This window comes from Coturnix japonica, chromosome 1, assembly GCF_054131305.1.
Source record: "Coturnix japonica strain WE chromosome 1, WE-NBRP24, whole genome shotgun sequence".
Taxonomy (NCBI): Eukaryota; Metazoa; Chordata; class Aves; order Galliformes; family Phasianidae; genus Coturnix; species Coturnix japonica.
In genome coordinates, this window is record NC_140663.1 from 118303723 (window position 1) to 118325857 (window position 22135).

A 22135-nucleotide genomic window follows, 5' to 3' on the forward strand; every position below is an offset into this window, starting at 1 on the left:
GCAAATGTCATGGTACTAACAGCTACAAATATTTCATATTTAACTTTTTTATGTTTTTCACCCCATTTTTTTTTTCTTTCTACAGACTTAGGTAAAGTACATAAATATTCCTAGGAATACTTTCAATTGCTTTATTGTGGGATAGAGTATAAACAAAAGTGAGAACCCAAGAACAATACAATTCATTAAATGACCTCTTGCTGCACTGTACCAAAATAGCATTATAAATGCACCTATATGTGCATGTGCATGTGTCTGAGCAATTTATATATCTTTCTGAAACCAACTTTAAACAGTGCACAATCTGTTCGCTTTCTGCATCCCAAAGTTAGCAAAGGTGGTACGATCTTCCCGATACTCACAAATGTCATGATTAATCTCTCCTTTCTTCAGATACTTGCAGTTACTTGGAACAAGTAATCTGAATTACAACCCCAAAGTGACAGTTGGCCTGCTGCTGTTAGAGACTAGGTCACTCACACAAATAGAGCTTCTGATTTTGTATCTATCCAAAGTTACGTCAGGCGATTCCCACTCAAACTGTCTGCCATCAGGCACTATCGATATTGTAATTTATGCGATCTTACTGTACAATCAGTGCAACATCCCAATTTAAAGCCAGATCAAAGTGATAAATATCCTCTTTGACTATGGTACACAGCCCAAGTACAGGTTTAAATACAAACATACTGGTAACAGAAGACACTGAACAACAAGACTCATTAACCATGTGTCATTTCATGTTTACTTCCTAGACTTCTGACATCACTTCAGTGGTTAAGTGACTGTTTCATGTTATTTCACAGATGAAAAATGAAAACATCATGTTCTAAGTGAGCCAAACTTGGAACTAAATTCTCAGTTTCTACAAATCTGTGACCCTAAGCATTTGATATGACACATGTTTCATATGTTCCTGTTGTGCTGGTGTTAAGCTTTTTCCAACATAAGACACTATTTTCCACTGGTTTGGCAAGGAGACAACCAGATGTAGTGGGTAAGTAAAAAATTAAGTAATGTTTCATCCCATGCTAGTCATCCCAGTTGTCTGATCAGATCTTTTTGTCAAGTCTCTTCTACAACCAATAGGAAAATTGCCCAAGGCAGATAAAAGGGAATTACCTGACATTTCAGGAGATGTAGATGGGTAAACATGAATCTCACTATTAAAGTCGCTTGTATTATTGAATGTAACCACCTATTCTATGTGAGAACAGAACTCCCAGGGGGAGCTGATGAGTGTGTAGGCCTTACTGGGAGACAAATCCTTTGTGTATATAGTGGGGGATCACTTTTCCTCTCTGTAATGTCATTCTAACTGCAGATGAACTACGGCTATGGAATGATCTGCAGGTTACCAAGAAAGAGTCACAAGTTATTCTGTACTGGAACAACAACCTAACAAAAGAAGAGACACAGAAATACACTGTGAAGTATATTCTGAGTTACACGTTTTTTGATACATCTCAGGAAAGGAAAGTAAGTTGTTCAATGGTTACATGTAGTTTAAAGTGAAATCATACATTACTTCATTTGATGGATGAAGTTGTGTAATTTGTCTTCCAGTTGTTACTACTGTCTGTTTTAATTCCTTCTTCCTCATTTTAGGAAAGACTACAGGAAAAGAAAAAAAGAATACGTCTTGAGCTACATACTGGTTTTAAAGCTAAAGTTAAAACACAGATTTTTATGAAAGAAACAGAAGACCTAGTTAAGGAGAGCAGCTGGACAGAATATACTTACAGGTCTCCTCCAGGTCAGCTATTTCCTGAATGTCATTAAGACACATAAGAATTCCTTGTAATGTTCTGTCTTTCTTGGAGACATATAGTTTCTAAAAGCTAATTATTATCTTATGCCTTTAAAAAAATATACTCATTTAAGAGAATGATATTTGGCATCTTGGAATACTGGTAATTATTTAAGACATGTTCAGATTCAGCTCAGCTGAGTGAGATATCAGAACATTATTCCAAGTCTCCATCTTCCCTAACTCCTAACTCTGTTGAAGATTGCCTTTTGTATTACCTGGTTTCAGGAAATCTTAGAACAGTAGAGTTCTTCAGCTAGTATTCCAGACATTTTTTTTCTCTTTAACTGTGTTATTAAGGTTTTTTGTTGTAGTGCCAGAAGTGCTTCTCAGTTATTGTTGCCCCAAAAGTCCGTTTGTTCTCACCCAGTACTTATCCGCCCCCTCTAGAAATAAGGATACAGGACAGGTTTTAAAGGTATCCATTGTGTTCCTAGAATATCTATGTAACATAAACGTCACACTTTCTTTTTTTTTTTCTCCTTTCTTTGTTGCAGTATATATCCAGAATCTTTCATGCATTATATATAATATTTCTTTTTTAAATTGCTCCTGGCATATTAAAGCAGAAGATCCTGCAGATGTCCAGTATTTTTTTTCATACAGGTAAGGATCTTGCACAAAATTAGTAAATTAGTATGAAACTATAGTTTGTTTGTTTTAAAATACTAAATCTGTCATACCTTGTCCAAGATCTACTATACCTTGATCTGAAAGAGTCATATTATTTTCCCACAGACACACAGAAAAAGATTTTGAATGCCAGCAATATATAAAAAATGCAAGGAATAAAAATATTGGATGCCACATGAAAGATATATCTTTCAAACCACTAAGAAAAATAATTTTAAACATATCTGTAGTAGATCTGAGAAATAATTCAAGAAGACTGTCTTATTATAAAGGTTTTACACCTCAAAAAATAGGTAAGTATTGTCTATTACTGCCTATTATGAAAAACTCATTTATTGGTTATTTCACTGACCTGAAATCAAGGAAACAGAGAACTGTGACAAAGTCAGAATATTATTTCCAACTTGCCATACGTTTATATCTCTGGGAATTTTACACAAAGATAAAAAGCAAAAAGAGATTGTGACTCAAAGGCCTTTAGTTTTATTCTTTGAAGCAATATCATTATTTAACTATAATTGCCTTTTAGAAAATAATAGAATATTGTGAGAAAATGTTTTAAAGATTTAATTCCATGTAATTTGAAAAGCATTATGCAATTCTTTCCTCTAATTTTTCTCTTTGCTGTCATTTCTTTCTCTTACTGTCCTGAGGAAAACAAGTTAACGTGGATTATAAACACACATCCATCATTAATAACTGTATTTGAGAATATGAGTGTTATGAAACATTAAAAACATCTCTATTTATTTATGAAGCCATTTTTAGTTAAAAATATTTTGACAGTGATTTTTAACTACAGTCGAGTGATAAGATACATTTATTTTTCCTAACTTCTCTGTGATGCTTGAATTAATCACATTAGTAAGAAATTCTCCCGAGCTTTAGCACAGATTGTAGACTCAAATACATTTCAAATTATGAATGTATTGATCATATTTAAGACATGTAACACAGGAATCAGGGTAACTCAACTGAAAGCAAAAACTCAGTCAAATGAATGAAAATCACTTCTGAGCTAGATTTGATTTACTGTGTTTTCATACATTAGAATTATTGGCTTTACCTTAGTGTTTACACTGCAGTCAGACATAGTTAAAAGCAGTATGTTCTGTTTTAGCAAAATAAATTATCTTCAAGATAATAAATAATCTTCAAGAAAATTGAGGAGGGAAGAACTAATCTGCAGGAACACTGTGCTAGGTGTTCCATAGCCAACCTGGAGGAGTTCACTGCTGGTTAAGCCAGCAGCTTCCCCTCCTTCCCCAGTGCCAAGCAGGAACCCATCTTACCCCTAAAATACATTGCAAAAGTTTCATGGCATGTAGCAAACTTACCTTCAGCTTACAGGGCAGCTGTCTGAATCATAGAGTGTTTAAGGTTGGAAAAGACATCTAAGATCATCCTGTCCAAACCTCAGCGAACTCACAACAGGATGATCTCCTCTGGGGAAAATGTCTCAGAGGTGAAAAGTATGTCCTTATCACTTTGGAGGCTGAACACAAAGAAGATGTTGCTTATCTTCCTCACCTTTCATGGCTTCTGGTGCACTTTGAGCCATAAGATGAGCTCTGGTCACTGCCAGTAGGGTCAGATTTGGGAGCAGGCAGAACACAACAACTTTACAAGGCTAAGATTGGTATAGATGCTTTTGTTGATTTTGTGGAGTCCTCTCATTGCTCCAAGATGAGATTCCTCTAGATGGGAGAGGAAAAATAAAAGCCCAAAAGGGAACCTCAGCACGACATACTTTCCTTCAGAGAATGACAGGGCCATGTAGCCACAGCCGCAGGAAAACACACAGCACCACAGTTCAGCCGTGCAAACAGCCCAGTCCCACAGCTTTGTGATGAACATGTCTCTGCTGGCAGGGCTGATTAGAGAACTGCAACTGTAGTTCATCCCTTTGTGGCAGTGCAACATCAGCTGGGAAGGGCTCTTGCTGCTTGAACATCCTGATCACACCTGTACCCAGATCAGCACCTCAGCAGATTCCATGCAAGAAAGTGGCTGTGGACGTGCATATACACACCAAATGCTAAAACCCTTTGAACAAAAATGTCCCTTGGTTCCAAAACAGTTTACCTCCCCTCTCTGAAAAAAAAAAACGCATGGCCACTGCACAGCTTGCACTTCATGATGGGAACACAGTGGAGGTAGTGGTAGAATTGTTTGAGTTGGAAGGGACCCTTAAATGTCACCCAGTCTAACCCTCCTGCAATGAACGGGGAAATCTATGGCTACATCAGGGTGCTCAGAGCCCTGCCCAGTCTAATTTTGAATGTCCCCCGGAATGGGGACATGTACCATCTCTCTTGGCAACCTGTGCCATTGCCTCACCACAGTTACTATAAAAACTTCTTCCTTATATTTAGCACTATTTTTTCCTCTTTTAGTTTGAAACCATTTCTCCTTGCCCTGCCACAACACAGACTGCTAAAAAGTCTGTCCTCTAGTTTCTTATAGACCCTCTTTAGATAATGAAAGAATGAAAGATACTCTCAGGTCCCCCTGGAACCTTCTTTTCTCCAGGCTGAACAGCCCCCGTTCTCTCAGCCTGTCCTTATAAAGGAAGTGTTCTGTCCCTTGGATCATTTTTGTGGTCCTCCTCTGGACACATTCCAAGAGGTCCATGTCCATTTTTCATCTCCTAAGCTTGCACAGTTCCAAATGAAAAACATCCCTCTATAGCAAGTTTTCTTCAATTCATTTGCAAGAAGAAATAGGTGTTATAGGCATGTGTAATGAACCTGGCAATGTGAGTAAGACCTGCCACTAGTTGCCACATCTTCAGTATCCCATCAGAGAGAGCTCTCACTCCATTATTTTCAAAATTATATCACTGGGCTCATAGGCAGACTTGTGATATCCCATAAGATGCAGTGGAAATGCCAAGAAAAAATATTTTCCTTTATTTTGAGTGACACTCATTCAGTGTCACTGCCATTCAGTGAGTGACACTTCTAAAGAAAATGTCTCATTCTCTGAGTGTTTACTTTACAAGTGGCAACTCCGTAATAGTCAGTTGTCTGTTTCAAGGGCTGATGCACATAAATAGGAGAAACAACACAAAGTGCACAAACCTCTCTGTACTCATTTTCAGAGAAACTGAACCCACCGATCAACGTCTCTGTTTCCCTTGAAAACAGAAGTATTAAAATTTACTGGAAACCCCCGCCTACCATTGGGTCAGGAGAAAAAAAGTGCTTTAAGTATCAAGTGAAAATTACAAACAGTAAGGTAATCTTTTTTTTTTTTTTTTTTTTTTAATATTCTGCATAGCAGATTTTATATAAAAAACAGGCATCCCTTGTGTTTAAAGGAATTAAAATTCAAACGAACTTTGAAGAAATCTGAAGTTCTTTCATAAGTAGTCCAAAATCTTTTCTCTTTCTCAGCAAATAACCAACACTTTTTTATGACTTTTTCAGATTTATGCTCATGCTCAAGTGGGCTTTTTTGTCTTGTTGTCTTGTCTTTGTTATGTTTTTCATTAATTTGACTACTACATTAACAGCACTTAGATTTCTGACCTTTTATAAAAGATGCTTGTGAATACTGAGAAACAAAATTAATGGTAGAAACCTTTTTTTTTTTTTTTTTTTTTTTTTAAGAGAGGTAATGTTCAACCAGGAGAATATGTTATTAAAAAGCATTCAATTGGGCAGATTTCAGCTGACCATGTTTGATCTGAAATTGAAGTTGTCTTCTTCTCTACAGAAACAATATACAGATTTATTTACCCTTTTACTTGTATAAATATGCTTAACTATTTTCAAAGTTTTTCTGAAGGAAGCAAAAGATGTTAAATGTTATTATACCTGTACTTTTTGTTTGATTAAGAAAGTTATTCCAACTAAAGAACATATTTCTTTTGTTAAGTGTTTGCTGTGATGATTCTACTGAAACAAGAAAAATTTTTAAATCATATACTGATTCAAACCAAAAGACATTCGAAGTAAAAAGAGAAAAACATTTACGTGAATTAAAGATAGTGATTAGGGATGGATTGGAGCACCTTACTTATGAGGTACAACTCAGAGAGCTGGAACTTTTCCTCCTGGAGATGAGAAGGCTGAGAGAGATCTCATCAATGTGTATAAATACCTGAAAGGAGTGTGCAAAGAGGACACATCCCAGATTCTTCTCTGTGGTGCCCAGGCCAAGAGGCCTTGGACACAAACTGGCATGTAGGAGCTCCCTCTGAATGCCAGGAGCACCCTCTGAATGCCAGGAGCACTCCAGTGATAGAGCAGTGGCACAGGCTGCCCAGAGGCTGTGGGCTCTTCTTCTTTGGGATCTCCAGCAGCTCTCTGGACATGGCCCTGGGCACCTTGCTCTGGGTGGCCCTGCTGGAGCAGGGTCTTGGCCTGAGAGACCCAGAGGGCCCTGCCCACCTAATCCTATGACTCTTTGAAATTAAATTTTTTGTTTGTTTTGTTTGTTTGTTTAAAACTTAATGTAAATATATCATGCACAGAGCATTTTGAATCTTTTTTTGCCTGGATAGCATCTCTTCCTTTTTGATGTCCCACATAAATGTTGAGATAACATGTAAAAGCATCTTGTTAGAAAAATGCCTGTAGATATATTAAAGCATTCTCTTTTCTAGACAGAAACTTAAAAAAAGCTTGATTTGAAGTGTAGCTGCATAACCCTGCATTTTAGCTGGAAATTAATTAATTGTGGAAAGACAGTATTGATTAAAGCATGTGGTTTTCTGCCATAGAAATATAACTCTGTCAGCTCTCAATGTACTCCTCAAAACTAAAATATATTTGCTAATTTAGTTTGCAATATTAATTTGTTCCTGAAATTTGTAATCAGGCTTTAGCCTTGCAAAGATTTCCTCTCATACTTAATTCATGTCTTATTCAGTGAATAATTCATGTGAAATGCATGTGAATCCTTGCAGGACTGTGCTTACAATTTACATGTCAATATTGTTATTTCTACATTCAGAACTAAAATAATCATTCCTGTTATTTGCATATATTATATATATTTAATAATCTTTCACAGTGTACCAGCAGCTTCTTTTAACAATAAAAAATAGAACAGGGTTGTAGCTTAGGTTGTGAAGCATGGTGGAATGTAGTGGCAGTACCAGCTGGCAGTTTAAAATTATAGAGTAGCAAGAGTTGAAATGTTTTCACACAGCTTCTTATTTATACTCCCAAAGAGTAGAAAGCCAAGAACTTGACTGAACATATGATACTGAGAAGTTCAGATGCTTATTTGAATGTGAATTTTCTGAGACTTTGGTTTTTTTTATTCAAGATATCTTTTAAGCTGTGTTTTCCTTGAAGCACCTATATCTTTGCTAACATACCTGACTACTCTATTATAACAATAAAGAGCTATGCAATAAGGTAGACACATTACTGGTCACATAATATCTTCAAAAATTACAACAGATTTTATCAGTTCAGATGCAGTGATAAAGCTGATAGACAACCGCCAAAGTTACATGGGCACATCTCATATCCCCCCATTGCAGCACATGGAAAAAGAACTTGGGTCTCTCTGTGGATGTGTCAAGGCTCCTCAGTCCTCCATTTTTATTTTTGTTTTTCCAGAAGAAAGACAGATAGTTCCTTTCTAGGCCACCTCTGCAAATAGGTATCTTCTTAACCAACCACAAGTCTAACATTTCAAAACCTTTGCTGGTTACATCCATGGATTTGATGTCCAGCATCTTTACTGGCCTGGAATAAACTTCATCTGTTTTTCTTCTCCTACGCAGCTGCTCCTTTGTTTTGTACACAGCTGCAGGATATAAATGTAGGAAAGGAAAATCTTTGGGGGCATAGAAGTGATTTTTCACAGATGGGATGGATGGAGAGATGGGGGAAGAGTTGACTAACAATTCAAAACAGACATGTGAGGGCATTTGCTAAGTGAGGGGAGCTTAAGTAAGTTTGAGGAGAATCAGCATTGAAGCTAGTAACAATTGAAAGAGTTGTTATGTAGCCAAGGAGTACAAAATGAGGAGACAAAGGTAAGGAAAAAAACACAGTGATGTTACAGGAGGAATAGGAGGGAGGAGAATGGAGCATGATTGAGGTTGTTAGTTGTTAATAGGGTATCCACAAGCAGGGTTATAGATATTTCTTGGCAGACATTTATGAGGATAATGACCAAAATATGCAAGTCTATGTTTTTTTCTTATGAATACCAAAGGAGGTAACTTCATGGGTACTTATGGGTGCAGATAATAATACTGTAATACAAAGTGCTTAAAAGTAGGGAGTAAAGTCTACAGATGCCCGAAAGTCAGGAAGGGTTAGAAAATAGTACAGAAAGTAGGGTTTGAATCTGAAATAATGACATCTGAAATCAAAAAGTCAAAATTGAGCAATAAGGAAAATACTGTTGTTAGGAAGTATAGGTCAAACGTGCAAAATCCAAATGGGGAATTAATGCGTAGGCAGAAATGCAGAAGAAGAAAGGTCTGTGGATTACAGTGAGCCACAAACTGAGTCAGTAATTCCATGTCATTGCATAAAGGTCAAAAGTTGTAGAAGTGTATGAAAGGCATGTCATATGTATGATGTAGGTTGTGACTAATTCACTCTTCTAGATACTGAATTTGGCTCCAGTTTTTGTAGATGGTCTGAACTATCTGTTGTGAACACACTTGTGTATTTTTTATCTTTTGAAGTGGCATACTTTGATTTATAGGCACAATTAAATATGCTTGAATGTGGTAAACTAATAGACAACCCTCAGCATTAGACAGCTGAAAACTCGATTTTTCTACCTGAAAACCAAAGGCAACACACTACCCCCCACAAAAACCTTAGAACTTGTTATTGTATTCACCGTACACTTGGTGTGAGAAAAAAAAATTAAAGGGGAATCAGTGCTTTCAGATACTTACCATTTGACCAAAGCTGATACACCCTTATATCTTATCAGTTCCGTCCTCTTCTTGATTTTCGAAGTTTTAATATGTGCTATCAAAAAGACAGATTGTGCCTGAATATAAACAATTTTTCTGAAAATCTTTTTTTTCCTACTAGATTTGAGGTATAAATAATAGTTTTTGACATTCCTAGACTTGTATCTGCTTAGACTGCAAAATGAAATCACAAAAAATAACCCCTGAAAATTACCTTTATAGATTGTAGATGTCACTGAAGAGAAATACGAGTATCCACTTCTTAGGCCAACAAAAAAATGTACTGCACAAGTGAGGGCCAAGAAAGAGGTATGCATAACAAACAAGATTTGGAGTGATTGGAGTGAACCGGTGATTATTTATGATGGTAAGTTATCACATATTTAGCACTTGTAACTCTTGTCACTATATATGTTAGTATCACTCAGCATATTTAATTTCTGTTCTCCTCTTTGCTGCATCACTGTACTGCAGCATACAAAAAGATCCATGGTCTCACAGCTTTACATGCTGTGGGGAAACAGAGTCCTTGAATAAATGGGTTGTATTTCCTTTGTCCTTAGTTTAGCACTGGGCTGTTCTCGTGACAGCCTCTATAAGGCAAAAAAATGGCACACAATACCTCCCTGCCTTTTCTTCAATGAACAGATTTATAAATTATTTTAGCTGGGGTTTGTAAGCCAAGAAGCTCATGAATGTCATAATATTCATTAAGTCACAGTCATAAGGAATTAAATCTAACATTTCTATTACTGTATCAAGCAAATATAATCTGGACTATTGTGTCCAGCTCTGGACCCCTCAGTTCAAGGACACGGAACTACCTGAGAGGGTCCAGCACAAAGCTACAAAGATAATGAAGGGAGCAGAGCATATCCTTTACAAGGAAAGGCTGAGGGAGCTGAGTATCTTTAGTTTGAAGGAGACTGAGGGGTGACCTTATTAATGTTTATAAAAATAAATACGTGAGTGTCAGGAGGATGGATCCTGGCTCTTCTCAGTGATGTCCACTGGTAGGACAAGGGGCAATGGGTGCAAGCTGGAATACAGGAGGTTCCATATAAATATAAGACTAAACTTCACAGTGATGGGAACAGAACACTGGAACAGGCTGCCCAGAGAGGTTGTGGGGTCTCCTTCTCTGGAGACATTCAAAACCTGTCTGGATGCATTCCTGAGTGTATTAATCTAGGCATTCCTGCTCTGGCAGGGGGATTGGACTAGATGATCTTTCAATGTTCCTTCCAATCCCTGACACTCTGTGGTTTGGTGAAATATTTCTCATCTGACAGAGATGAGAAGTTGTTAATCTCTAATTCAAGTACATGTGCTTTGACTCCCACTGTTTGTGTTAGTACAAATTAAACAAAAGCCATGTTTTTTCCTTCACCTCCTATGTCAAGATTTTAACATTTGTATGCTAACAAGGGAAGCTGGTACTTTCCATGGTTAATAAAATGCCTCCAGATACTGTAGCTTCATGATGTCAAGTTGGGTAAAAGGGAAGTAGTAGAGTGGAATGTATAACACTCAATATTTAGGTAGAGAAAGTGGTGCACAGACTTGTCCCTGAACAATGGCATGTAAAAATGTTCAATACTACTATTAATAAAACAACATTATATAAATATTTAATGCAACAGACTATGTATTTTGCAATATGCCTTTCTGATCCATTAAGATTCAGATATGTGCTTATCTGAAGAGACAGGAAACATAAGGGCAGGCATTACTATTTTTGCAATGGATTGAATGTAAATTCAGTTGTAGATTTTTCAGAATGTTGCCTGCCTACTCTGTCAGATGCCTCACCACATACTGCTGTTCTGTTGGTACCTCTCAGCTACCATCTCTGTTGGACTAGAGTCGCTCTCTCCATTTCAGAAGCACTTCACTTCTGATATGGTTGGAGAGAGGAGGTCCATCTGCTCACTGTGATGAAAGAGAGGATGCACTTCCACCCATCAGAGATTTGAATTGTCTGTCAGAAATTCTTATTTCTTCGCACTGAAGAGAAAATGAGCCTTGGTCAGTAGCGTGGCCAGCAGAAAGGTCAGCCTGGTGCCTTAGCTTGAGCTGAAGTATAGACAGTGGAGGGAGGGGAAATTTTAAGGGCTTTCCCTTGTGGGGAGATGTAGATTTACCCAGTCCCTGCCAGCCTCTCATCAGAAGAAGGAAATGGACCTAGGCAGTCACTCCTCCCAGTTCCAGCCTATAAAACCTTGCTTTCAGCAGCTGCAGCTGTCCTTCAACTGTTTTCAACACCACTGCTTTCCCAACTTCCTCAACAGCTGTTGTTGGGGTTAACCATCACAACTTGTTTTCTGTACTGCAGAAAAGATCATGGTAGACAGGACTGCCATTGCTTATAAGATGTCATATCTGCATGTGTTTGGTGCAGCAAGTTGATTTGCCTCTGGAGCATGTAACTCTACACAAGTTCATGTAATATTTCATGCAATTTTCCTTCTTCCTTCCTGTATTTGGAGAGGAGCAGTGGCTTTTGTAATATGAATCTATGGAGTATATTACACTAAGGGATCACAGACTCGGGCAACCTTTTTAAACAACTCCTTTGATACTTAGAGTTTTCTGTCTGTTTTATTTTGTATTCAGCTGAAATGATTTTGGCTGTTTTTAACTGGGAAAATATATAATAAATGGATGTTATGAAGTGTATTTTAATAGTGCCTAGACTTTTTTTAAAGACTGTCATTAGTAGTATAATTCATGGTAATTTCATGGAAGCCCCATACCTAATTTTTTAGGCACAGTGATTTTAAAAGACTGAGTGAAGTAAATTGAAAGGGGGAAAAAACAACAAAAAGAGAACCCAAAAAGCAACAACAACAACAACAATAAAAAACATCAAAAAACAACTTCCATTGGGCATTTTTATTTCAGAACGTGTCAGTTTTTCTGCTGAAAGTCTTGATGCAAAGTGAGCTGACCTGTTTTTTTTTTTTTATTCTTATTTTTTGATTTCACATTTGATTAATCTAAAAAATCCATTTCTTTAAGAATGCATTTTTCAGAGACATTTCGTTCTCCATTTTAAAAAGCTGATACATCAAAATGAAATAACATAATTCAAAACATAACTAAAATATTTGTTCTGAAATGTTCCTTTGACATGAAAAGAATTTGTTAATTTTCTCATGGGAAACATATTAATTTTCCACCAGAATTAGCATATGCCCTTGAAAAATAAGACAGTTTAAACTGAACTGTTTGGTATAGAAACTTTCTGCTAAAAGAGAAATGTTTGATCAGCTTTATTCATATATAGAAACTTGAAATAATTGGTCTAATTTTTGGAGCTTCTGAGCATTCATAGATCACTTTGAAGTTAATAGCAATTCAGAGGTGTTCTGAATTCTGCAGACGAAGCCAATTGTTTTGGTTCAATTTACTGTTGCATGTGACTGAGTTTAAGCATTTGCATCTGAAAAACAAGCAAATGAAGAAAAAAGCCCACTCAAAACAAAACCCCAAAGTATAAAATAACCTAACTAAAAGAACATGTGCCTTTTGTCTTCCACCTTTCTGAAACAAAGAAAGAAAGGAAGAGGATCAAACCTCTTTGTGGTTTGGCTGAGACAGAGAACACTGCTTCCTCTTGTCTTGAGTGTGTATGTGATATAGAATTACCAGCAGAAAGATGCAGATCACCTCCAAAATGACGTATTATTACTGCATTATCCAGAAGTTGTTTTGAACATATTTTCTGAACACTCAACCTGAAAGATGAAGGAAATACTTCCTTTTCAGCTTAAAGTCAATGGATAATAGCTTTGTATTTTAGTAGAGCATAAAGGTTTGAGAGCTTTTTTTGTTTTCACATTAATTTTTTGGAATTTTGTGGTTTTGTTTAAAACACAAATGGCTTCAAACTATTTTGTTCTATGAATTTTATTGATATTGGCCATAAAACCATTCTGACCTAGGACTACTAACATTTTAAGAGCTGCTGCTTCCTGTTTTCCTTCAAAGTGCTTAGTTCAAAGTCATGGTTCTAAAGCCAGGTATTAAACAAAAACACAATTTGAAAAAAAACAACACATTTCTGGGTTATTGTGGAGGAAGGAATACAAAGTGCAAAAATGGTAGCATTTTCTGAATAATATAGATTTGTATTTCAGAATGTTTGCTTGCATTTCTTTAGGTAAGTGAAAAAAATACGTTGCTTCTTGATTCAAAGACAACGTGGGTTTTTTTTGTTTTTTTTTTTTTTTGTTTTTGTTTTTGAAAAAAAGATTTTGTTTTCATTTTGCTATAAAACAGTTACAGATGTGAAGGCATGAGCAGACAGCAGCAGAGGGCTGGTGGTGTGTGGAGATGAGATGTTGTTACAGCAGTAATCTAGAAGCAGCTTGGGCAGCAGGAAGAGTGTCAGCAACCGAAAGACAGACAGAAGAGCCTGATTTCCAGGCTGGATGGAAGTATGCAGTGAAAGGGCTGGCCATGCTCAGCACAGGAGAGCAGAAATCCAGGGAAAGGAGCTAATGTAATACACTGGTGCAGGGGAAGATGAGGAAAGTGTGGGATCAAGGTAGCAGCAAGGCTGAGGGCTAAGAGGAGAAGGAAAGAACAATGCTGAAGTCAGAAGCCCAAATTTCCTCTAAAAACCTTGGTGAAAATATTCTTTAAATCTGTAGCAGCTCATGAATGGTGAAATATTTATGAGTCATTAATATATAATTCATCAATTTATGAACTACCCTTTCCCATATTATTAACATTATCATTTCTTCTTTTTAAGAAAAAACGGTGGACAGCACGCTGCTAAGCTTCACATTGTTCGGCCTTCTGATTTTCCTTGGAAGTTTGCTGATATGTGCATGTAGAAGGTAATACACATCTCTGACAGACAATACTTTTTTTTTACTTTGGTTAGAGAGCTCTTTTCAAATGATTTAGTGCTTACAAAAACAGTTAATTATGCAGTAACAGCTACTGCTTTATCAGAGGTGTGCAGTAATACACTGCTGCTGAGCACCTCAGATTCCATCACTGTCCCTGGAGTTCCAGTCTCATAAGATGCTCTTAGCTGTATCTCTGCCACTACCCTGACTGCTCCTCTCAGTGTGATTTTGCCCCATGGTTTTATGAATTCTACATTCTGAGCTACCAACACTAATCACACCAAAGATGAATTGCATTTCCCATGTTGCCCAACTTCATTTCATAATTCATGGGTATTGCCTAGGGCATTCCTTTTGTCTAACTCAGACAGCTTACAAGAAATAAGTAAAAAAATGAAAGTCAGGCTGACAGAAATAATTTGCTTTGCTGTACCATTAGTGTCCTTACACCCACCATAAATTAATGCAGCCAAAAGACTGCACACCATATCTTTTCTGCTCAGCTACAGATATAGCAGAGAAGGCTTACTTGAACTGGAAAAAAAATAGATTAGGTTAAGCTGAAAACTCAAGATGTCTTAGTGTTTGAAGGTGTGATACAAAATGGAAGCAGTGTTAAAAGTAAATTAATTAATTGATTGAAAACCAAGTAGAGCTCCTCGTTAGGTTAGAAGAAGTTACTATACACTTTATCTCAGCAAACAAGATCTCAAGGATCTCTGGATATGGAACTGTTAAAATACAGTTATAATAAATAAATAAATAAATATGAATAAAATGCTTCCATTGGCACAAGGAAAGCAATTAGAACCACCTACATCTAAACATAAAACAATATTCTGGTCAAATAATAAGGAGTGCCTCTGGTCTCAAGAGATCAGTTCCGCTGGTAGATTTATTCTGTAGTAAATTTACATAGTACTGAAAACCAACATAAAACCTTTGTTATAGCGCAGAATGTTTTCATGGTTCTGTGCAGACCTCATTCTCTTCCAACTTGAATTGTGCTAGATTTCAGTAGAGGAATCAAAATACATTTCTGACACTACATCTGCCCCTGTCCTCTATGTTTCTTCCTTTGATTATCATGTCTTATAGGTAGTATTTTTACTTATGAAAACAGGAGCATTTTTTCCAGCTATAAGCATGGTAGCATGCCACAGGCTCTAGTTTTTGTTGGAATTCAAATGCAGGTGCATATCCACATGATCCTTTTAAAACTCTAGCAAGTCAAAACTGGTGAGGTGAAGAAGAGCTAGGAAAAATACTGAGCAAAATGTCTGTGATGAAACAAAAAGGAGTAGAATAGCTTTAGAAATGGAAGATGTCTGCCTCATACAAACATCTAACTCATTGTTTTTTTGGCCCCTACAATCTTCACTTAAGTGTTCAAGATGCCTTTCTAGTCAATGGAAAAAGCTCAGTATCTATGGAGGCTATTAGGCAGCTCCTGAGCACCTAACTTTAGATGTATTTGTTACATTCACACTGAATCTTTCACTTAGACCACAGACTGTGCTCCATTTTGAGTGGATATTTTCTCTCTATGCTTCTTACTCATTTAAATTGCTATCCAGTATCTGTTTCAGATGAATCTATTGCAAAGTATTATTGAATAATTTTTTCCTGCAGATATTCTAGAGCTGTGTGTCTGTCACTCTCTTGTAGGTATGGATTCCTGGAAGTTTTAACCATGCCCTTTCCAGGTCCTACAGATAAAGTTACAACTTGGTTAGCTGAAGATGAGCCTCACCACCAGGTACGGTGTCTTTTTTCTCTTGCTACAATGATATGCATAATATTACCTGTGATCAAAGTATCATAACATTGCATATGTTTTGAAGTTTCACCTGGAGTTCATTCTACAAGCCTTGGGCTGGCTCCCAGGAATGTTCTGTGCTCCTCTTACTTTATAGTCATCTTCTCAGAAAAGAAAAACCCAAGAGTGCACCAGAATTGTACTAAAGTTATCTTCTGTTCCTAAGATTTGATCATTTCTATCATTTCTGTCCAAAAATACCTGACTGAATTTGACCTAAAGGTGCCATATTTGCTGCCTATTCTATGCAAATATCCTTTGGTACCCTTTTCACCAGTAAGTAACTGATAATTACTCCTGTGGCTTTTGAGTACAGCCTATTGGAATGTAAAAACAAAATTATCATTAAACATACATAAACTCTGTATCTCCTCGCAACCTAGAACTGCATTCATTACTATTCAGGTGTCCGTTTTTATTCACTGTGCAACTCGAAAATTGCAGCAATCAATGACCACAAAAAATATATTTAAATATCACTAACAGAGGAAGAAGACAGTTCTGTTCCCTATTACAGAACACCTCACACACTTTTGACAGGAAAATCTCAGCATAACTGTAATTATTGTCTGGACAATTACTATAAGTGACTAAGATGACTGTTGATAACACTTCTAGGAAAGAGAAAATGAATAAAACATATGGAATTGATTAGTATCTCTAATATCGCTGACACCTGAAATAGCAGAGATTTTGACTTTGGACATTCCATAGGAGTTAAGAAGATTGGGAAGAATGGTGCTGCAATAAGCTGTTTTATCCAGAATATAAATATAATGTTTGAAAGTTGGACTGTTATTTTGACATAAACTTTTGGTCGATATTCTGCAAGGCAACAAGCAAAAAATGACAGGGTTCATACCAATGAAGTAAATCTGCTTACGAACACCTTTTAGAGAGAGAGAGTAACTAATGTGATCTTTGTATCACAGTTATTATTATGGAGGAAATAATCAGTACTAATCCCAGGCGCATCAAAAAGATATCATACTTTTGATAAAATTCAGACAGAATTTGTAATAACATAGAATGTAGATGCACATAATGCAATTTTTATTTTTATTTTTATTTTTTAACAGAAACAAAATTCAGTGCAAATGGAGATGCAGTCAGAGATCATACTGAGAATATCAGAAGGTAATGGAGATGAGGACATTCAACAACATACCCATCTGAAAGAATCTGAAGACCTGTAGAAGTGTTATGCTTTTGCTTTAATTTTTATCTTCATGTAAGAGCTAACTTTCTGTTAAGTGGATTCTCACTGATCTAAGAAAGGCTGATACTGGAGTTTGTCTGGTCAGGATGTTTTGAGTTCTGACATTGTGCAACTCTTTAAATGTGCTTTGGATCAAAGAGGTATACTATACTGCAGTCTTTCTCTAACTACTACTCATGTTCAGCCCAGTAAAAGCACAGAAGTTCAGACAGTATGACTAAATAATTGAACCCGCTTTGGTCAAGGTGGAGCTAGAGTTAGTGCTGCATTAGCTTCCAAAAAACATCCAGTAGGTCAATAACTTTAAGACAGGCTCTTTATACAAATACCAGAGTACATATTCAATATCAGATTAAAGAAATAAGAAGCAATGGAAGCAACAAACATTTCTGGAAACTGAAGCAGAAACTCACAATTGTTCTCTAGAGCTTCTAAAAATATTGTACACTGTGTAAGTAGATATTAACTAGAAAAAGTTACATGTGAAAACAGTTATTTAATATGATAGACCTATCCTTTTGCATTTAGCAAAAGGAGAAAACATTAAACAAGGTAAAAAATACAATGTATTTAACTTAATGTAATTGTTTAAATAAGTATAACTCAGAGAAGGTATAGCTTTGAACTGAACAACTACTGTTACTTAATTTTCCCTATCTTTGTGAAGAAATATGCCTCTATATGTCCATGATGTAGCAATCCATATAAGTTCATACATAAAAGTTCATTTATAGGGTAGAAAAGATGATCCAGGGAATTACTGTCCTGTTAGCCTCATCCATGTGCCAGGGATGATTGTGGAACTGATCTTCTTGGAACCTATGCTAAGGCACATGAAAGAGAGGGAGGTGATATGGGGACAACCAGCATGGCTGGTTGAATGAACAAATATACCTTCTATATTGGTGTATCTGCATTGGTGGACAAGGAGAAAGCCAGTGATGTCCTCTATCTGGACTTCAGTAATGCCTTGGACATGGTCTGCCATAATGTCCTTCTCTCCAAACTGGAAAGATATGGATTTGATGGGTGGAATGTCTGATAAACAAGAAACTGGTTGCAAGACTGTACTCAGAGAGTGATGGTCAATGTCTCAATGTATGGATGGAAAATGGTGACAAGTGGTGTCCCTCAGGGGTCAGTACCGGGACCAGTACCTTTATCAACAACATTGATATGGGGATCAAGTGCATCCTCAGCAAGTTTACAGATGACAAGAAGCTGTGTGGAGAAGTCTGCATGTCTCAGGGATGGGATGCCAGCCAAAAACCTAGAAAGGCTTGAGCAGTGGGCCCAGGTGCATTTCATAAGTTTCAGTAAATTCAAGTGCAAAGTCTTGCACCTGCATTGTGGCAACCCCTGTTCTCAATACAAGCTGGGAGATGTAAGGATGGAACACAACCCTGCTGAAAAGAATGTGGGACTGCTGGTGGATGGCAAGCTGGACACAAACCAGCAATGTGCTATCTGGGCTGCATCAAGAGAAGTGTGGCCAGAAGATCAAGGGAGGTGACCCTGCCCCTCCGCTCTCTGGTGAGGCATCACCTGGAGTACAGTGTTCAAATATGGAGTCCTCTGCACAGGAGAGATGTGGACCTGTTAGAGCATGTCCAGAGGAGGGCCACAGAAATGATCCAACGGATGGAACACCTCCACTACAAGGACAGGCTGAGAGAGCTTGGGCTGATCAGCCTGGAGAAGAGAAGGCTCTTTGGAGACCTTTCAATATCTAAAGGAGAGCTATGAGAAAGAAGGGGACAGACCCTTTAGCAAGGTCTGTTGTGATAAGACAAGAAGAAATGGCTTCAAACTAAATGAGAGGAGATTTAGATTGGATTCTTCCTACAGAATAATTTTTTTATGACACAGGTAGTGAGGCACTGGACCATGCTGCCCAGAGAAGTGGATGCCCTGTCCTTGGAGATGTTCAAGACTGGGCTTGACAGGTTTCTGCAGAACCTGGTCTACCTGTAGATATCCCTGTTCATTGTAGGGGAGTGGGACTAGACAAAGTTTAGGTATCTCTTCCAACTTAAACAGTTCTAGGATTCTGTTTTGAGGTATGCAGCCAGGGTAGAGTGTTTGAACTGTTAGCTGAGGCAAGAGGTGCAATACAGGGCCTTGATTTTGAAAGGAAGATATATTTCAGTAGATTTCTATTATAGGAGAGCAGTACAAATTAAAGATTCATTTAATTCTATAGAGGGCTAGGGAGAAACCTAAAAAATCCTTGGTTTCTGTCTTGTCCCACTCAGTATTTCAAAAGAAGTGAATCTTTTTCTGCATCCTGAGTCATGTCTTTCCTAATCAGCAGAGCTCACTACCATGACAGAATCATCCAAGACTCAGAGAAATAGTACAAATAAATTTATTGAGATCTTTCTTATAACAACTGATATTCTACTTGGAGGTAAAATTGGTGAATTTGCTAGTAACAATTTATAAGCATTATAAGTAAGAGTATTTGGTGCAGAAGTTATCTCTATGCTAAAAGTTCTAAGACAATATTAGAAAACAGCTGCTACGAGAAATGAAAAATAAAAGACTATAAAGAGAAAATATAGAAAATGGGGAGAGACAGGTGGGCAGACATAGACATACAGATACACAAACACAGCAAGGCAAAAATGGTTTACCACTCCTCAGTCCAGCAATGTCTTAGCGTCAGGGGATGCTGATCTTTAGTAGTGGTAGGTTATTCAAGGTGTGATGGTCAGTTGATGACAACAATAAACACACATGTTCTCTTACCTATAGTCCAGAGCTGTTGAGAGGGCTCTTTGGAGTGACAGCATCTGGCTTCCAGGCTTTCCAGCAGGAACTCTTTTGTTCCTGTCTTGTCCAGGCCTTGCAAGTTTAAATCAGTGGAGACAAGAGAAAGCAATGAGATGCCAGCTTGTATCTTGCCTTCACAGAACACACTGGTATCATCTAATAACTTCTTGCATCAAGCTAAAAATATCTGCTCCCAGGCCAAGTCTTCAGCCAGAAAGCATTCTTGGAACTACCCATATAAAAGCAAATATCTTCTGACTCTGTCCAAAGGAATGCTTTTAAATGTTAAATTGTCCACAAAGTGTTACTGGGTGTCATGTTGATTTGAGAAAATGTGTTCTGTACCAGTCTTGCATAGCTTCCTTTCTGGTCAAAAATAATTGTGATTGAATAAAATATTTAATTCCACCTGAAATATCAACTTTCATTTTATTGCTGGGAACAACATAGAAATTTTGTTTGCAATTTTTTATATTTTTTTTAAACATTCAGTAAATAAGTTTTGGTTTGTTTGAATACTCCTTTTATAGCCAAGATGTCTCTCTTCAAGGAAGAATACTGCACTCTTTCTCCTTTCCTATTAAGAATGGTAAGATTCAGGGCTTTGAGCAGCCTTGCCTAGAAGAAGATATCCCTGCCTATAGCAGGGAGGTTGGAACTAGATGATCTTAAAGGTACCTTCCAACTCAAACCATTCTATATTTTTATGATCTCAAGAGCCCAAGATGGAATTGCTTAATGAAGAAATGTTATTGACAGTGTATGATGTAAGACCAGGTTCATAAGTACAGGATTAAAAGAATCAACTTTACTTGGTAGCATTACTTTAGCTGTCTGAGTGGGGTTTTTGTGTGTATTTTTCATTTTATAGGAGGGGAGGGAGGGAGGAGGAGTTTTTGTTTTTGTTTTTGTTTTTAAGTGAAGGGAAAGGCCACCTTACCTATGAACATTAGTGCTCTTCCCCCTGTACATATTAGACAGATAACTATGGAAATCAGCAGGGAGAAGATGAATTGTAGATTTGAGGTACTGAACCAGATTTCAGTAATGACTACTCCTATAATGACAATTCCTTCTCTTCCTGGAGTGCATTTTCAGCAGTCGGCATATTTCTTTCTCTCCTGGACAATCTGACATCTTCTCTGTGAGCAGTCAAGGCAGTTTATCTCATCAGCTGTTGCACAATATGGCGATGAACACTAAAGTATACAAAATCTCACTTAGCTGGACTGCTTTGTGAATGAATTGGTTACCTTCATAAGATTTCACATTCTGTACTTAAGTAGTGTGATGAGACACCAGAAAGTGCATTGCTCACAGAGACTATCCACTTTCTCTCCACTCTACATATGTAGAAGGATCTGGAGAAAAAAAGTATGCATATACACATACATATATTTATCTATTTTGACTTATAAACCCCTGTGATATATGAGTGGTTATTTTTATGTTTTCCACTTCAGCCAAGAGCATATAGCACACAGAGATTTAGAGCTAAACTTATCATCTTGCATTTATGGTTTTTTTGGACATAAGAGACTTTGTTGATATATTATTTTTTAGTTTCTGGAAGCTCTTCTCTTTGTTTTGAAAGAAAGATAATTGCAAGAGGGAAAGGTAAATAAACAAAGCAACCTTTAGATCAGAGACTTTGCGTAAGGACTGGTCATGTTGTCCACTGCTGCCATCTACAGTGCACGTAACCAACTTTTAATGAGAAATATTCCTAGTTTTCAAACCAGTTTAACTCAGTGCAGGTCTGCTGATTTAATTGCACTGATATTAATGAAGTCATCCTCTCTCTGTACCCTGAAGACTTCACTTTCATTACACACAAAATCCATCTCCCCTAATTTTAGCTCCCTCATATTTAGGCATCTAAAAGCATCTAATCAAACATTAGGTGTAGGGACCTCGGGTACTCCTCCAGGGAGCACTTCATTCCAACCTTAAACATGTGTGCAAGAGTAGGATGAATAATTTCTTTGGAAATGTCTGTCTCTTTCTCATTAGAACCCAAATGATCAGATTCAGATTAGATGCCTATGTCAAAAAACATGCATATTTTATTTTATTTTATTTTATTTTATTTTATTTTATTTTATTTTAT

At 37.1% G+C, this 22135-nt stretch overlaps 2 protein-coding genes across 3 annotated transcripts in view; one reads left to right on the plus strand and one right to left on the minus strand.

The window, feature by feature from the left end:
- LOC107306192 (granulocyte-macrophage colony-stimulating factor receptor subunit alpha-like) overlaps window positions 1-20428 on the minus strand; it is a 51057-nt gene extending 30629 nt beyond the window's left edge. For both annotated transcript variants that reach the window (XM_085551351.1, XM_085551341.1), the window contains exon 1: window positions 20002-20428. The gene's annotated coding sequence lies outside the window, so the exon portion shown is untranslated. The remainder of the gene's footprint in view (window positions 1-20001) is intronic.
- On the plus strand, window positions 775-20440 carry LOC107306181 (interleukin-5 receptor subunit alpha-like). The gene is made up of 10 exons (XM_015849105.3): window positions 775-997; window positions 1325-1479; window positions 1609-1756; window positions 2308-2416; window positions 2549-2736; window positions 5547-5683; window positions 9570-9714; window positions 14110-14197; window positions 15881-15971; window positions 17111-20440. Exons 1-10 carry the CDS (start codon window positions 895-897, stop codon window positions 17225-17227), a joined length of 1281 nt encoding a protein of 426 aa, XP_015704591.2. The 5' UTR covers window positions 775-894; the 3' UTR covers window positions 17228-20440.
- Window positions 20441-22135: the final 1695 nt, after the last annotated feature.

What these genes read in the sequence shown, in the direction of transcription:
- LOC107306181 (XM_015849105.3), top strand. Translation starts at nt 895, where the DNA reads ATGACACATGTTTCATATGTTCCTGTTGTGCTGGTGTTAAGCTTTTTC. An exon ending in GAGACAACCAGATGTAGTGG is followed by an intron (nt 998 to 1,324) that starts GTAAGTAAAAAA and finishes TTCTAACTGCAG; the next exon opens with ATGAACTACGGCTATGGAAT. An exon ending in TACTTACAGGTCTCCTCCAG is followed by an intron (nt 1,757 to 2,307) that starts GTCAGCTATTTC and finishes TCTTTGTTGCAG; the next exon opens with TATATATCCAGAATCTTTCA.